General features: G+C 51.1%; 1 protein-coding gene across 10 annotated transcripts in view; it reads left to right on the forward strand.

The window, feature by feature from the left end:
• Positions 1 to 17,546, forward strand: part of LPIN1 (lipin 1) — a 129,395-nt gene that overhangs the window by 59,179 nt on the left and 52,670 nt on the right. For all 10 annotated transcript variants that reach the window (XM_086700044.1, XM_086700050.1, XM_086700047.1 and 7 more), the window contains 2 exons: positions 15,505 to 15,705; positions 16,459 to 16,554. In XM_086700044.1, coding sequence (XP_086556170.1) covers positions 15,505 to 15,705; positions 16,459 to 16,554 — 297 coding nt within the window. Of the gene's footprint in view, positions 1 to 15,504; positions 15,706 to 16,458; positions 16,555 to 17,546 lie in introns of those variants that run through there.

A 17,546-nucleotide genomic window follows, 5' to 3' on the forward strand; every position in this document is an offset into this window, starting at 1 on the left:
AGAGAAATGGCATGATGCATGTGAAATTTACAGTTTATCTTTTGTTCTATAATTCGGGTCTTAGGAATAAAAGTAAGTGAGGAATGGATAGTAATTGAGAAATTAAACACACAGTTTTTTTTTTTTTTTCTATTTTACCCCATGTTGGAAGATCTGTTTGTTTTACAGTTCTGTATTTTGATAATTCTTCATATTTGTCAACATTTGTATCCTTATCAAGCACATTTGCTTATGGATGTGTGTTTTGGAGCTTTTATTTCTGTTTGGATGTAGGGCTGTGTGGTGTTGGGGAGGCGAGCCAGGCGCCTGGCAGAACTTTGTGGATCTGGAGGCACAGGGTGCCCGTGAGGAGGGCTGTTTGTAGGGTTGAGACACTTGTGCCCGATGCTGGCCTCTGGGCTGCAAATCATCACTCTGCCCCCCCCCCCCCCTCGGCCACCCCTCTCCTATTGTGAGTTGGCGTCTCCTGGCTTCTCTGTCTTCTGGGTTCAAGGTTGCAAAGGAACCCACAGGGGACAGACTGATTTGGGCCAGCATTCAGATGGGGACAGGGGAGGGTTGTAGGGAGCTTTTTCCGGGGGAGACTTGGTGGGGCGGGCGGGGGTTGCATCATTTGGGGCCACTTTTGGAACACTTTCGAGAAACACCGAGAAGGCCGCAATCCAACTGGGACACTGAGGCTAGTGCCTTGACCTGTTTGCACCTCCGCATGACCAGGGCAGAAGAGTTTGGAGCTGTTGAGGTACTGATGAGGAACACACGAGGTCCAGGTGGATCCGTGGTGCACTGTCAGCACTGGGGCGAGCCCCCTGGGAAGGGTGAAGTCACATTCTACATGTTGTTGAACTCTGACCTGGTTTATTATGGCGTAAGCCCACTCACTTAAAATCAGAATGGAATTTGTGAAACAATTCGGGCAAAGCTTAACTTAATTCTTTTTTTTTTAAGGTTTTTAAGTTTATTTATTTTTGAGCCAGAGAGAGACACAGCATGAACGGGGGAGGGGCAGAGAGAGAGGGAGACACAGAATTCGGAAGCAGGCTCCAGACTCTGAGCCATCAGCCCAGAGCCCGACGCGGGGCTTGAACTCACGACTGCGAGATTGTGACCTGAGCTGAAGTCGGACGCTTAACCGACTGAACCACCCAGGCACCCCAGGTTTATTTATTTTTGAGAAGGGGGGAGGGGCAGAGAGCGAGGGAGACACAGAATCTGAAGCAGGCTCCAGGCTCTGAGCTGTCAGCCCAGAGCCCGACGTGGGGCTCGAACTCACGAACCCCAACCGCAAGATCATGACTTGAGCTGAAGTTGGATGCTTAAGCGACTGAGCCACCCAGCCGCCCCAGCCTAACTTAATTCTTAATTTCTGGCAGCCTCCAAGGGCCCATTTGCTGGCCATTTCTGAAATGGGAGCTTTCTAAGCTGTGAGTGGAAGGTCTGGTGAGTGAGGGGCCCAGCGTCTACTTTTGCACCTGGCAGCCGGTCCAGGGTCCAGTTCCTGGGACACCAGGGCCCAGGCCCCTTGACGAGGGGGGCACCAGGGCCCTGAAGGCAGCCCCAGCCTCCTGATGTGCCCTTGGCTGGGCCCCTCCTTCCTTCGTCCCCTGCACTTCCCTGGGCGCCTCTTCCTCTTCCCTCCCCTCTCCCCCTCCCCACCTTTTATTCAGCAAATGAGAAGTGAGCCTGGGCTGGGGCTGGGCTGTGTGCAGCTGGGGTGTTGTGAAGAAGATCTTCTGCCTCCCCAGAGCTCTGGGTCTGGGCATAGGCCAGTATTTGTCACAGCACCGTTGGTGACCCACCGGTCCTAAAAATCAGTTTCGGTGGCCCACAGACATTGAAAAAAAGTGAAGTAGGACAGAAAAGAAGGTAGATACTGTTTTGTGGAACTTGTTTTAGCTGTGGGGTGTGTGTGTGTGTGTGTGTGTGTGTGTGTGTGTGTGTGTGTGAGAAAGAGAGAGAGATTATGCGGTCCAGTGGAGAGAGGGAAGATGGGGGTGTGGGTGTGGTTGTGTGTGGGGGGGGGGAGGGACCGCACCACCCAGCACTGGCTTCCTCCTGGCCCACAGAAGTCCCTGCTTGGGGGGCGGGGAGGATGGCCCAGGGTGGCCGTGCTTGTGCACCGCCCCCGCTGAGACACTGAGACGTGGGGAGGAAGGAAGGGAGCAGGCCGGCCCAATCTGGACAGGAGCAGGGAGCTTTTCATGCCGGTGATCATGGCCACATCTCTCAACCCACCGACCAAGTTTTGTGATTCTTCCGACAGCTTAGAACTTTTTGCTGGTACCGAATGCTGGGGTTTCCAGAACAAAGCAACAGGCGGTTAGAACGGTCGTGGCTCTGTGTCAGCTGCTCGCTCCCCGAATGTGAGGTACTCTGCATTGCTCACAAAGCCGACCACAGACCCTATGATCGAGACACGCCTATTTGCTGGCTGCTTCTGGGACACCGTGAGCACATTTGCACCGCGCGCCTTGTTCCCGAAGGTCCCTCCCTCTCCTTGGATACGTGTACTTTCTCTTTTTTGGTGCAATCTTTGTCTGCATTCCTGGCTCTCCCTGGGCATACCCTTTGGTTTTCAAACGACAGGATCCAGTCAGTAAAGATCATGGGATAACAGGGCACAACAGTCCAACGAGACATTCCCCTTGGCCACTGCTCTTGCCGAGGATTCTTGCCAGTGAATTCTACCTAATCACAGAATGCTGCTGCCCAGCCCTGGGGTTGCCTTTGTGCTCAGAGTTGTGGACAGACAGAAATGTACTACCACCCGAGAGTAATACCCTTCTAATAGATGTGTGTGGATCTTAATCTACCACGTTCTTTGGCCCGGTCTTTTTTGGGAAGGTGCGATGTAAATCGTTAAGGCATGAGCCTTAATTCAGAGTCCAGGAATCCTTTGTGGCCACAGGATTAGCGCCTGGCTTTCATTTGGTGTATGCACTTTGCAAAATACTTTAACGTGTACCGAGGACGACTAATCCCGTGAGGCAGACGACGTCAGTCCCTTTTTACAGATACGAAACTGAGGCTGGCAGAGAGGTTAGTAATTGGCCTGTGGGCACAGGTTAGTAGGACCCGGGATCTAACTGACACCAAGCACCTGCCTCCAGGAAGCCTGCATTCTTATCCCCTGAGCTGTCGACGGCACATTTGAACGTCAGGTGATACTTAGCCCTTCCTGAACTGCTGGGGTGGAGTGGGTGGGTGTCCTACAGGAATAGAAGTCGCAAAGGCAGGACGTCCTTTTTGACCAACACACAGATGTAGACGGAGAGCATTTGGAGGTGCGTCAGGAGAGGATGCGAGCCCCGTGCTTGGTCAGTGAGTCGAATGGTTAAGAGCCAGAGGATCAGGGTCTACGCCTGGAGCTGTCTTGCCCGGCACATGGGCCGCCCTGTAGTTTAGATGTCCCTGTCCCCTACTGTCTGGGCCTTTTGTGCTCCTTGGCAAGGACCCGCACGAACACTCATCACATGGGATTATAAGATCCGGGTGTTGCAAAATCCCAGCTGGGGAGGAAGAGCTGAGTGGTCGCCCTTTGACCTTTCTGACCAGAGCAGCCCCCACGCCCCCTCACTCCCTCATGTCTCAGCAGGTTCACTGACTGGGAGACCCTGACATTGAGTGGGCCAGCCTTTTCCATCCCTCACCCAGTTCTCTGACGTCATTAAGAATTAACGTCAAAGTAATACCTATGCGTTTAAAGAACACCCCCCAGAGGTGAGCCTGTGAACCTTATTTGGTGTGTAAATCCATCCAGAGTTTCTTTTGTTGTGTGCATCTCAGAATATGTAGGAATGTAATTCTTAAAAAAGCGGATTCATGTTATAAATGTTTTTGTCCTCTTTCACTCAGTTTATACCTTTTCATGTTAGTATTTGGGGAACTGCTCCCTTTGTGCATGTGTGTGGTTTTTTGTTTTTTTTTTGTTTTTTTTAAAGCAATCGTAATGATTTTCTGATACATGGTTTATTTAACCAGAGTCCTAGAGATATTTAAGTGGTTTCTAATTTTCTAGATTACAGTCAACACTGCCATGACCGTTTGGTACATGGACCTTACAGAAGTAGGGTTGCTGGGGAAGTATGTGCATAAAATGACAGATGGGGCCCCAATGTTCACCCTGCTTATTACCCACCAGCAGTCGGTGATCACTTGGTTTCCCCAGCTCTCACCAACCCTGGGGTTTTTACGAAATGCTCGAATTTTATACCATCTGAAAGACCTCCTTTGCATATCTTAAATTATGAATGGGGTTGAGTATCTTCTCATGTGTCATTGACCAGACGGATCTCTTTCTCAGTGAACCCTCTCTGTATTTTGTCCATTTGTTTTTCTGTACAGTTAGCGTGAGGCCACCTTCAACGGACATTAAGATTCTAGAGATGGGTGGTTATGAACGGGTGTGGCCAGGGGTTTTGCATTTTGGCAGACGTTCCAAGAAAGCAGAGTGTCTTGGCAAAGTTGTGCGGTCTGGAGAAAGATTCTGTCGATTGTGGGTGAAACGTTGATTTTCCTGATGTAATAACTAGGCAAGAAGTTCCGAGACCTCCTGCTGACCACGCGTTAGCAACGGCTGCTTTTCTGGAACCATGTGAGACGGGCTGACTGATGCTTATGGGCATCTGTTGCGTGCCAGGAATTGTACAGAGTAGCTCCAGTGGGGGGCGCACCTGCCCGTGGTGGGGGGCATCGAAGGAGGAGAAAACTTCCCGGGCCTTTGCTCTATTTCCTGCAGGGTATTAGCACCCTCAATCCAGACACGCTCAACACACCTGCCCCTCCCGCTGCGCCCTCCTTCCCGTGGGATCGCCTGGGAGCCGGCTGTCCCCTCCCTCTGGTCCTGCAGCTGAGCTGTGATGATCGAGGGCTCCATGTGATCCGCCTTAATTCAGAAAGGGTCCTGGTGGGGGGACTCTCGGGCCAGCTGGCTTTTCCGCCTCATCACTTTTGTCAGCAGGTACTCGTGGTCCGACCTGCAAGCTTTTTAGAAGCATCTCCAGCTTTTCTGGCGAATTTTCTTTCTGTGGCGGGGAGTGTTTCCTGACGGATGCTGGCATGCCAGTAAAGGCCCCGATTCACCTTTCATCGGTATGGACACACACAGGACTTGACGCTTGTTCAAGAAGCTTCTCGCAGTGCCATGCTCAGTCCAGAACTGGCAAGGAGGGACGAGGTTGGCTGTGGAGAGTGCTGCCAGCGTGGTGGGGCAGGGGTGAAACATACGGATCTCGACCTTGGGGCTGGTATTCTTTTCTCTGCCTCTTTTTTTTTTTTTTTGATTTTTTTTAATGTTTATTTATTTTTGAGACAGACAGAGCATGAACGGGGGAGGGGCAGAGAGAGAGGGAGACACAGAATCGGAAGCGGGCTCCAGGCTCTGAGCCATCAGTCCAGAGCCCGACGCGGGGCTCGAACCCACGGACCGTGAGATCGTGACCTGAGCTGACGTCGGACGCTCAACCGACTGAGCCACCCAGGCGCCCCCTTTTTCTCTGCCTCTTGACCTTGGGGCTGGTATTCTTTTCTCTGCATCACACTACCACCCAGTCACACCTCCTTTTTTGTCATTTATGTGTAACTTATCACTCCTGCTGATTGATAAATATCAATTCACCAGGCTCTGAAAAAAGACTTCTGTGTGGTTAATGTAAATCACAAGAGGCAGACACGCTATTTATAAGCCAATGTCATTTTCTTGCAAGCCTTATTAGTCATGAGACTGTTTTCAGGATTTCTTAGAAATTGTCTTTTTTCCCCCCCTTTTTTAATGCTTTGGGTGAAAATGCGCCCTCAGCTCCTAACCTCCCAGGTGAATGTGATCTTGGGCAGCCCCAGCTGCAGCACAATGTTTGTGTTTTCACAACGAGCTGGTCAGGTTTGGATCCTGGACACGGAGACAGAATGTGCTCAGAGTATAGCCCGGGTGGTGAATGGAGGCCCCCCGACTCCTCTGAGACCCGGCTGGGGTGCTGACAGCACCTTCCTCGCCTGTTGGGTGCAGGGGGGTAGTCGCGTAGCTGTCCTCACATGGCCTCAGGACAACCAGGACAATGAAGAATGAGACATCCCCAGGCTTCAAGGACCTGTGGGGGAGAGAGCCCCAGGGAAGCAGATTTGACTGTATCTTTGAGGAACCGCAGTCCTATCTAAAAGCCACATGACTTAAATACTACACAAGGGTGCTCACTCTCCAAGGCACATTCTGCAGTTTTCAGAAAAGTCCTAAATGGGCATCAATACTCAGTTGTTAATTACTGAGCCAATTGAGATCTAAGACTTCCAGGGGGCGCCTGGGTGGCGCAGTCGGTTAAGCGTCCGACTTCAGCCAGGTCACGATCTCGCGGTCCGTGAGTTCGAGCCCCGCGTCAGGCTCTGGGCTGATGGCTCAGAGCCTGGAGCCTGTTTCCGATTCTGTGTCTCCCTCTCTCTCTGCCCCTCCCCCGTTCATGCTCTGTCTCTCTCTGTCCCAAAAATAAATAAACGTTGAAAAAAAAATTAAAAAAAAAAAAAAAAAAAAAAAAAGAGATCTAAGACTTCCAGCTTCGCGGGGTTCCCCGGGTGGCTCAGTCGGTTAAGCGTCCGACTCTTGGTTTCGGCTCAGGTCATGATCTCACGGTTTGTGGGTTCGAGCCCCGTGGTGCTGACAGTGTGGAGCCTGCTTGGGATTCTCTCTCTCTCTGCCCCTTTCCCTCTCACACACATGCTCACGTTCGGAGAGCAAATAAACTTCAAAAAAAAAAAAGAAAAGGACTTCCAGCTTCTCAAGGACAGGGCTTAATCTTACCTGGTGTCAAACCCAGAGCCAGGTACACGGCGAGCATCTGCGTCCTCTCTGCCTCGTGACAGGAGGAATGATCCGTGTGTGTGTGGGGGGGCGGGGGGCGGTATTGGTTGGTCACTCACCTGTCCTCAGGGACACCTTTCTGACATTTAAGGTGGATCAGGATAAAAGGAGGAGGGGGCGATTTTATCCGTGGGTATTCAGACTTGACCAGTAAAATCTTGCCCTTTTTCTCCTTGAACTCAAACGGAAGGAACCCCTTTCTGGGCTCCCGCTTCACCTGTGTGCCCCCCACCCCCGCCACCGCCCCGGGACATGGCAGAGGGTGAGGCTGGCCTGCTGCTCCTGGACCGACTGGGAAGCACAGGTGTATCTGTGGAGCAAGCAGACCAGTCTCCCAACCGGGCACCAGCTTAGGAGAAGGCAGTGTCCCACTAGGATGGACCGCCGTGGGGAGCTCTGGCCTCACCATTGGCGAAGCGGACATATTTGCATCTACTGCGCCTTACAGCTTCCTGCTTATGTCCCTTGAAGTCTGCGTGTGCGTCTCTGTACAGAGATACGACTGTCCAGTGTTTTGGGAGGTTTGTAGGGTGGTCCCAAAGTCGGATACAGACTTCTCCTGGATTCAAATGCTCCTTCCGCCTCTTACCTGCATCGGGGCCCAGAGCAACTTACATACATAAACTCCACAATTCAGTTTCCTTCTCTGCGAGATGGGAAAACTCTGTTTCGCACCATTGGGAGGAAGGGATACGTAGTTTAAACTCTGTTATTATCGCCATCTGGACAGCGTACCAGCCTTCATGGTAGGTGACAATGGACTGTGGTTTGTGCCACGCTGGTTCGCTGCTGTACTGTCTTTGCCTGGTGTTGCCAGTAAATTCTGGGTATTTAGGAGCCTCTCAGGTGGTTCTCCTTTGGCCAAAGTAGCTGGCAGGCTGGGGGCTGATTAAATTGTCAGTGTCCGTTGGCCCTTGAGAGCAGCAGTTCTGTGTCCGGGTAGAACCTGCTGCTGCTCAGAGGAACAGGAGCCCGAGGCTTCACCCCAGGCTGATGCTGGGTCGGTTCCCAGTCTCGAAGCTCCCGGATGTACCGTAAAGCCAGATTCCACAGGTGTTCCTTGGGCACCTGCCACAACGATGCGTGTTTGGCCTGTGTGCACGGGCAGTGGGTCACGGGCAGGCTGGTGCCAGGAAATGATGAATCATTCTGTGGGGGAAAATGCTAGAGAAGTCTTCCGACAGAAAGAAAGGTGTTTTGATCTTCTAGTCCTTGAGGGCCATGGGGGAAGGCTTAGAATTTACCTCCCGGGAGACCCTGAGATGAGGTAGCCGAAGAGGGTGTGAATGGCGAAAATACCCCATTGAGAGCCAACCGCAGAGTCCGACTGGTCTAGTGACTTACTCAGGGAGGTAGTGACAGTGAGTCACGTTTGCCACCTGTCCTCTAATGGCAGAGGGTTTTCCTAAGTTATCTTGTTTTACGCTCATGATGGTGGGGTTCCATCAGAGAGGTGGAGTTAATACCTTGCTCCCAAGCACAGAGCTCACAAATTTTGCAGGACGACAATCAGGTCTGACCATCTGACCCTATATTTTGTGCAGTTCCTATTTCTCAGACTTTTTCTTTTTTTTTTTTATTAGAGAGAGAGAGAGAGAGAGAATGCGAGCAAGACAGGGGCAGCGGGGGAGAGAGAGAATCCAAAGCAGGCCCCATGCTCCACGTAGAGCTCTACGCAGGGTTCGATCCCAGGAACCATGAGATCCTGACCTGAGCCGAAATCAGGAGTCGAACGCTCAACTGATTGAGCCACCCAAGTGCCCTTGTTTTTCAGACTCTTCTTCCTGTGTCATGGCCTGCTTGTGGACAAGAAATGTCTTAGAGCCTGTTATTTGAATGCATTTGCAGTGAATTTTGTTTGCAGCATTGTCTTCATGAACTTTATGTACCTGGGAGCCCACAATTCTCATTCTTTATTTCTTCTGGTTTGTAAATTTTAGCACTTTCCCCCTCATTCCCAGGGTTGTCAGGCTGCTGCAGAGGTGATTTGCCTGGGTGGAATGTTTTTGTGATGGGACAAAACAAACAAAAACAACCCAAACCCCTACCCCCACCAACCCTTGGTTTCTTGCTTGGAGTGAAGACTTGATTTCATGGTGTTGCCGCAAGCAGGTCACAGAATCATCAGGTTAGAGCCCCATCAAATTCTTGAATTCTCTCCACAACGTTTTTGCCACATGGTGGTTTAGACTCTTTGGTGAGACCACCACTGATGGTGAGCTCAGTCCCTCTAATGAGCCAGTTTCCTTAGAAGCCTGGTCTCACGGATTGTGCCCCCCGGCTCTGGAAGGTCCTGTCCGTAATTCTGACTTTAATTGCGATCTATGATCGTCTGTACAGCACTGGGTACCCTGTCCACCGGGGCTGAATATTACGTGACATTTAGATCTGTTTTTCTAAAGCCACGTGGCCGATTTTCTTTAACTGGGTCTCACCCATTTATACCGGTTTCATGCACTGACATTGGGAAGCAGCACTACGTGGAGGAGAGCAGGGGAGTCTTGGGGTTCAGCTTGGGCTCCCGCCCTCACTCTGCTGCTGGCCGTGCTACTCTGAGCATCTCACCAACCTGGTGCCCTGGGTTCTGCATCAGAAATGGGGTAACTGGTGTTACCCATTGTTGTTGTTGTTATTTTTTTTTTTTGTCTTTTCGTTTTAATTTTTTTTAATGTTTATTTATTTTTGAGATAGAGACACCAAATGTGAGCGGGGGAGGGGCAGAGAGAGATGGAGACACAGAATCCGAAGCAGGCTCCAGGCTCCGAGCTGTCAGCACAGAGCCCGACGTGGGGCTTGAACCCATGAGCCGTGAGATCGTGACCTGAGCCGAAGTCGGCCGCCCAACCAACTGAGCCACCCAGGCGCCCCTGTGCTTTTGGATTTTGTGTTTTATCTGTTTGGCTCTAATATAAGTACCACAGTAGTTTCTAATTTAGGGAAAACTGTCTGGAAAGACGTTATTCCCATAAGATGTCATAGCCTCAGAAAATTAGCCTCAGAATATCTTCTGGAAAGCTAGAAGATGCCCTGTTTTTTTATTTATTTTTTTTATTTTTAATTTTTTTAATTTTTTTTTTCCAACATTTGTTTATTTTTGGGACAGAGAGAGACAGAGCATGAACGGGGGAGGGGCAGAGAGAGAGGAAGACACAGAATCGGAAACAGGCTCCAGGCTCCGAGCCATCAGCCCAGAGCCTGACACGGGGCTCGAACTCACGGACCGCGAGATCGTGACCTGGCTGAAGTCGGACGCTTAACCGACTGCGCCACCCAGGCGCCCCGATGCCCTGTTTTAAAAAAAAAAATATATATATATATGTATATATATACACATATACATATAAAATATATACATATATATAAAAAATATATATAAAGTATACAAATAACATTTAATATGTATTTATATGTGTTTATACATTTATGTGTATGACATCTTATATGTTTCTTAACCTCCGAAAACCCACAGTAGAGTCTGGAGAACCCTCGTTTGGCCAGACGATGTTTATGTGGGGTTTGGCTTATGTCTCCTCAAAATACCACTGAAATAGGCTGTGGGATCCTGTTTCACGTGATACACGAAGCCCTGTCGGGTGAAGCAGCCATTTGCCGAGTTTTGAGATGAAAACCACTAGACTTCACAGGGATTCGGTATGGGGTGAGTAAGGAGCAGGTGTCTCCAGCGTGCCCCTCTGTCCCACTGGATGCGTAAGCATTTTGTTTTGTGTTTTTACAGGTGGTACTTCGGTTATGCTTGAGGTAGTTAAGATGCTTTGTTCTTCAAAACATTCCCCTCACTGCCCGACCCGGAGTGGTAGTGACCATGGGGAAGGAGGACGGTAATGAGATTGATGAGCCGGTGAAGGGACGGAGTCCATCTCAGGCTGGCTGGTCTGGCTTCTTATCTTGAGGGAAATCAGATTACCTTCTTCCTTGAGCCCTTTCACTTTGAACAGATCCGAGGAAGTGAGATTGGCGTCCAGCTTGTCTGTTCTTGGGTTCTCCCAGTATTTGCCCAGCACTTATTTAGAGGAAATCCTGGAAGAGGAGAGATAAAGAGCCACTGATCCCCCCCCGGCCCCCCGACTTGCCTGCACCCCTCACTCAGCCAAGCAGAAGCTGGGGGTGAACCGGGCGCCCCCCTCCTCCCCTGAAAGGCTGTCCCGTGCCTCCTGGGTCCAGGCAAACATTATTCATCTTCATGAAATGACTTCTGGTTGGTACAGTGTTCTCGCTCACCCCCTTTTAAGATTGTGGTGACGTACACGTCACAGAAAACGGGACTGTCTCAGCCATTTGCAGGTGTGCAGTTCAGAACCTTCGTATAAGGACTTTCACCCTGTTGGCGCGTCCATCCCTCCCTCCAGCTCCAGCTTTTGTTTCTTACTAACTCCCCTTCCCTCCTCCCTGAGGCCGAGGGTAATAATCACTCTTCTACTTCCTGTTTCTAGGGATTTCCGTGCTCTAGGGACTTTATGTGGGCGGAATCGTACATAAGGCATTTGCCCTTTTGTGATTGGCTTATTTCACTTAGCGTGATGTCCTCAAGGTGTATCCACGTTGTAGCAAGTGTCAGAATTGCCTTCCTTTCTAAAGCTAATACCCCATTGGATGTATACACCACATCTTGTTTATCTGTTCATCATCCGTCAAGGGACACTTGGGTGGTTTCCACCTCGTGGAACCATTGAGATAACGCGTCTGGGAACGTGGGTGTGCAAGAATCTCTTTGAGACCCTGCTTTTGGTTTTTGGGGATCTATACGTAGAAGTGGAATGGCGGGGTCATATGGGAATATGGGAATTCTGTTTTTAACTTTCTGAGGAGCTGTGTTCTGTACTGTTGCGTACACAGCGCCGCACCGTTTCGCATTCTGACCAACAACACACATAGATTCCAGTTTCTTCCCAGCCTTGCCAACCCGTGTTTTTCCCGTGTTTCAGATAGTATTCATCCAAGCAGTCCCCTTCCTAAAAGATTCTCTGTGGTTGGTTAAGACAGTCCCTGTAGACACCGAGGAGCATATTGCCAGGTGGGGCCACGATCCTGTCGTTTGCTAAGAATTATGGAACAGGCTCCCTGCTTCCAAATGGAGATATTTTCCGATCTGCAAATACGTTATTCAATAGGAGGGGTAGCTGAAGATAGCAAAGTAACTTCCGGTTATTTGTGGTGGGAAAAATTACACCACGCACGAAGGGACGATCGCAGGACCAGGAATCAGGCTGTCGGGGTCGCGCTCCGTCTCTTGGAGACGGGGAGCGCTGCCTGTCACCTTCCGTGTCTGGGCTTCTTTCTGTCAAACGAGGTGTCGGAATAACAACCCAGGGTCCTGCCACCTTCGAAATCTTCAGATTCTGCACAACAGCCTTGAGTTTGCTCGCTGACATGGGGGAGGGAAGCTTTGTTCTTGAGGACGGGAGAGCAGAGCACCATTTAGTCTGAATTATTGAAGATGCCCTTTCCGGCTTTATCTTCAGGCCCTCGGACCTCGCAGGTCACCCAGGCAGATGTCCTCGTCTCACAGATGAGGAGCTGGGATGCCGACATGTGGGAGTACCATCCAGTTACGAGCGTTCCCTTTGTTGGGAATACGGTACTACTGTGGTACTTATATTAGAGCCAAACAGATAAAAATGTTCATGCTGCTTACACTTGGCTATAGAGTTAGAGGTTTGCCCCTCTCGGTGAGTCCTGCATGTTAAAATCTACATTGAACATCGAGGTGGTGGGTTTTTTTTTTTTTTTTTTTTTTTTGTAAAATGATTCCCTAGAAGAAATATCAGGGTTCTTGGCCCTGGCTGGCTCAGTTGGAAGAGCCTGTGACTCTTGAACTCGGGGTCATGAGTTCGAGCCCCACCTTGGGCATAAGGCTTCCTTAAAAAAAAAAACCCTTTAAGAGAACAAAACAGATGAACCTAAGGGAAGGGAAACAAAAATAATATAAAAACAGGGAGGGGGGCAAAACAGAAGAGACTCTTAAATATGGAGGACAGACTGAGGGTTGCTGGAGGGGGTGTGGGAGGGGGATGGGCTAAATGGGTCAGGGGCACAAAGGAATCCACTCCTGCAATCATTGTTGTACTATATGCTAACTAATTTGGATGTAAATTATAAAAAAAAAAAAATTAAAAAGTGAAAAAAAAATAAAATAAAATCTTTAAAAAAACAAGCAAACAAAAAAACCCTAAAACAAAACCGAGATGTATCCGGGTTCCAAGGAATCCTTTTTTTCCGCCTCGTTCATCTCCAGGAACGGTCCCCTCCCCCCTGTTAAACGAAGTCAGTTAGCTTGCACGGCTACACAGATTTAGAAATCGTGCCATTTTCTATTTTCGCGTCCACGTGACTGGCGTTAGCCGTGGGTGCCGGGCCGCGTCACGCAGACCCCGTCTAAGGGAGGCTGGCCCGAGCGCGTCTCCGCCTGTGTGCACGGAAGGGTCTGCTCGTCTCTTTCTGGGGGAGACGGGTGGTGGCGATCCAGAGGGTGCCGCTTAAAATTGTACAGTGAGCCAGTCAGGGCTTTCTTGCGCTCTTTTCTCTGGAGGTTTTGTTCACTGCTGTTAGGGTTCTGGCCTGTTCTAAGCTGGCCCTAAAGCAACAGTTCGTGTTTGCCCCCTGCCTGCAGGGCTTTTGGCCAGCCAGCATTGAGCCTCGGTTTCCTCATTTGTAAAGCGGGGGGTTGGGGTGCTGCTCTCACTTCCACACGTCACAGGAGTTGAGGTGAGGCTTATGAAAGGTAGTTTTTGGTTTTTTCACTTGAAAAGAGAAGGCTTGGTCCTTGGCCTCCGGGACAATCTGGCTTCGCCAAGTGACAGGAAAACCACAGGGCCAAGTCGGGGACACATCAGGGCGAGAAAGTTCATAGAACCGAACTGCGCAAACAGGTCAGGGACAGGCGTGCGTACTCAAGGTCGTGGTCGCCGGGATCATTGTCAGGGACCCGAAGATGGGTGGGCTCAGCGTGGTCCCTCACACCCCCATGGAGGGTGGGTGGTCACCTTGACGAATCGGGGCGTGATTGAGGTCTTGGGGTCCAGCCATTGGAAGTCACAACGTGCAAACCCTCCATGCTCAGGTGGTGAAGCCACGTGGTCTCAGGAGGCCCGGTCAAGTGCACAGAGAGGAGAGGGGAGCGCAGGTTTGACCGGGCCTTCGCTTGAGGTCAGCAAAGCCGGGGAAGAAGGGACCCGCAGGCTGGCAAGAAGGGAGCCCCAAGGGAGCTGCATCCTGAGGACAGGTACCCCGGGTGGGGGTTGGGGGGGGGGGTGCAGTCACCTCTGAGAGCACGAGGCCCGGGGAGGCAGAGCCAGGAGGAGTGGGTGGCAGACGATGGCTGCAGGGTTGGCCCCCGAAGGCTGTGGGCCAGTCTGTGAGTCACATCGGGGCACGCGACGGGGCCAGACTGTGGAACCGGAGGGTGGGCTTTGCCGAGGTGGGCAGGTGGGCCGGTGAGGACCAGCACTGAGGCGGCCGTGGGAGCCCGAATATGGCACCAGCTCACGGCCGGGCCCCTGGACCCGAGCATGTCCGGCTGCCTCTTCGTGGCCTCCTTTCGGGCCGGCGTCTTGTCTGCACCATCAGCAGCAGCTGTCACTTAGCCTTCCAGCCTCTGGTTTTTTCTGGCCAGTCTGCACGTCATTATCATGACACTTCCTTGAAATCATGGATCGAATCATCGTTTTGTCGTTCCCAAATCTGCGGTGGCTTTGCGTTGCCACCTAGAAACGTCCGGACCTCCCAGCGGGGCTTAAACTCTCCCATCTTTTCCCTGCATGTCCTCTGTCACGGGCACAGCACCCCCTGCAGGGCTCTGGTCCACCTTTTCCCACCTCCCTGCCCTGGCGTGGCCCCTCCACCTCCCTGGGTCATGGCCCTTAGCGTCTGCCTAGAACAGACATAGCAGTGACATATTCTAGTTCCTTGTGTTTTACTTCTGTTGCCTTCATGAGCCTGTGGGTCCCTTCAGCGGACAGGGACTTGGTCTTTTTTATCTCTGCGTCCCCGCCACCAGGCCCCTTGTAGAGGAGACGCCCGGGTGTTTGCTGACCGGACTTCAGTTGATTAGCTGGGCAGACAAACCAAAGTGGTTCGGATGAATGTCTCCTGGAGTCATGGGCCAGAGTCAGATAGGCAGGCCAAGACCGGGATGGAAGTTGTTCTAAATAAAAGTCATTGTTTTTCCTTCTCAAGTGAAAACAGCCACTTTTTTCAACTCATATTATTGAATATCTGTTCTCTTTGGCATGGGCGGGGGGGATAGATACTAAATAAGGTAGCAAATACAGTCTCTTCTCGAGAGTCTTAAGATTTCGTGTGTAAAACCTACATGTGACGACAGAGTGAGGCTGGCAGGGGCCGGAAGGGTGCCATAAGCAAGAACCGTAGGCCCAGAGGGGAAGAGCCCGGTGCTACCAGTTGGGGTTCCTGGGGCCGCTGCCGTGGAGGTTTGTGGGCTTGCTGACCGGGTCGGGGGTAGGTGGATAGCGGGCTCCTTCCGGTGGACCAAGATGATGTGAACAAGCTGTGAAAGTCACACGTGTAAACACGTGTGTTTGACGTGACCATGAGCCCATTTGGACTGACTCTAGAGAGATGGCCTTCTCTGAATTAATTGTTTGTGCGTCTGTGTGTGTGTTTGTGTCTCTGTTTTCCAGACCCAAACCATGAATTACGTTGGGCAGTTGGCGGGCCAGGTGTTCGTCACCGTGAAGGAACTCTACAAGGGCTTGAATCCTGCCACCCTGTCTGGATGTATTGATATCATCGTCGTCCGCCAACCCAACGGGAGCCTTCAGTGTTCCCCTTTCCACGTGCGCTTTGGGAAGATGGGGGTCCTGCGCTCCCGAGAGAAAGTGGTAAGAGCGTAGGGCCCGGTGACCTGGGGTACAGTTTCTTTCTTCAGAGAAAAATCATCGTGTTTCTGTCTGTACACAGAGCTTTGGACCTCTGGGATCGTGGCTTCACACTGGAAGGGGCTGGTCACTGAATTGACAAGTGTATTATCTCCAACTGTGGTGTTAAATTGCTCCAAAACGTAGTGGCAAAAACCAGCTACTTATTAAGCTCGTGGGTTCTGTGAGTCAGGAATTCAGACCAAGCGTGGCCAGGCTGGGGTTTCTCTGCCCTCTGCCATCTGGAGCCTCAGTTGGAGGACCCACTCCAAAGATGCGGTCACTCACATGGCTGGTGGCCCCTCGGCTGGGCTCTCAGCTGAGAGCGTTGGCCAGAATGCCCACATGTGGCCTCTCCACGTGGCCTGGGTGGCCGCACAACACGGTGGCTGGATATAGGGTGAGCATCTCCAGAGGAAAGGAGCCAGGTGGACCCTGCCTTCTTCTGGACCCGGCCTCGGGAGTTCCATAGAGCCACTTCTGTTGTGCTCTGCTTGCTGGGCACAATCGCAAGCCTTCCCGGGCTCAGGGTGGGGGCAGGGCGGGGGGCAAATAGACTCCACTTCCGATGGCGGAGAGCACGTAAGCCTGGGTTGATTGATTGAGGTTTGGAATTGTGAGATCCTTTGGGGATGTATGTGATTCAAATATGTGTATGTAGAGACACGGCATCCCCCATGAGGATTCCTGTGGCGGTGGGGTGTGTTTTTCCTTCAGGTTGACATAGAAATCAACGGGGAATCCGTGGATTTGCACATGAAGTTGGGAGACAATGGAGAAGCGTTTTTTGTTCAAGAGACTGAGAGTGATCAGGTAAGGAAGGCTGGGCGGTCAGTGTTACTTCCTAGTTTTGAATTTCAAGCAGTGCTTATCTAGAGGACGCAGCGGAAGTTTGTGTGGCGAAGTAATGCTCGTTCTGGGCGGTGTAGACCATCACGGCAGAGAAGGGCGGCTGTTTCCCTATACTAGGGGTTTTTGCGCCAGACGGGTGGGTGTGTGCTATGTCCACACAAGGCTCACCGGTCCTGCTTCCGCGTGCCCACCGTGTCCAAGGAGACGGGAACCAAAGCTCATCCGAGCTGTTGTCCAAAGCATACAGCTTACACTGGTGTGTCAAATCCCAGAGGGCTGAATGTTCTAGTTTCTGTTTAGTGAGTGACCAAATCCCTTGCATTTTTTATTAAAGATTTTAACAGCTCTGTTAAGATACAGTTTGGGTCCAGATGATCTATCCATTTCTAGGATACGAGTCCGTGGCTTTCAATATCGTCTCTTGTACGTGCAACTGTCACCAGTCAATTTCAGGACATTTTCATCACCCCACAAAGAAACCCTGTACCCGTTAGCCATTACTTGCCTATTCTCAAGCCCCCATTCCTGCCTGAGCTCTAAGCAACCACCCTGCCTTCTGCTGGTATAGGTTTTCCTCTTCTGGACGTCACACGAATTCAGTCTTACGACATGTTGTCTTTTGTGCCTGTCTTCGTCCGCTTTGCATGTGTTCCGAGTTCATCCATTCCGTAGCCCGTATTGGTGAGATAACAGCCCGTTGTATCCATGTCCCCCATTTTGTGTATTATCCCTTTGTGCGCTCAGGGACATGTGGGATGTTTCTACCTTTTGGCCGTGATGAGTAATGTTGCGCCTTCGTGTGGACATATGTTATCATTTCTCTCGGGTGTGTACCCAGGAGTAAAATTGCTGTGTCACGTAGCAACTCTGTGGTTAGTGTTTGAGGAACTCCCAGACTGTTGTCCAAAGCTCTGCGCCGTTTTACATTCCCACCAGAAGTGCAGGAGAGTTTT

This window comes from Puma concolor, chromosome A3 (genome assembly GCF_028749965.1).
Source record: "Puma concolor isolate L17-30 chromosome A3, mPumCon1.1.hap2, whole genome shotgun sequence".
Lineage (NCBI taxonomy): Eukaryota > Metazoa > Chordata > Mammalia > Carnivora > Felidae > Puma > Puma concolor.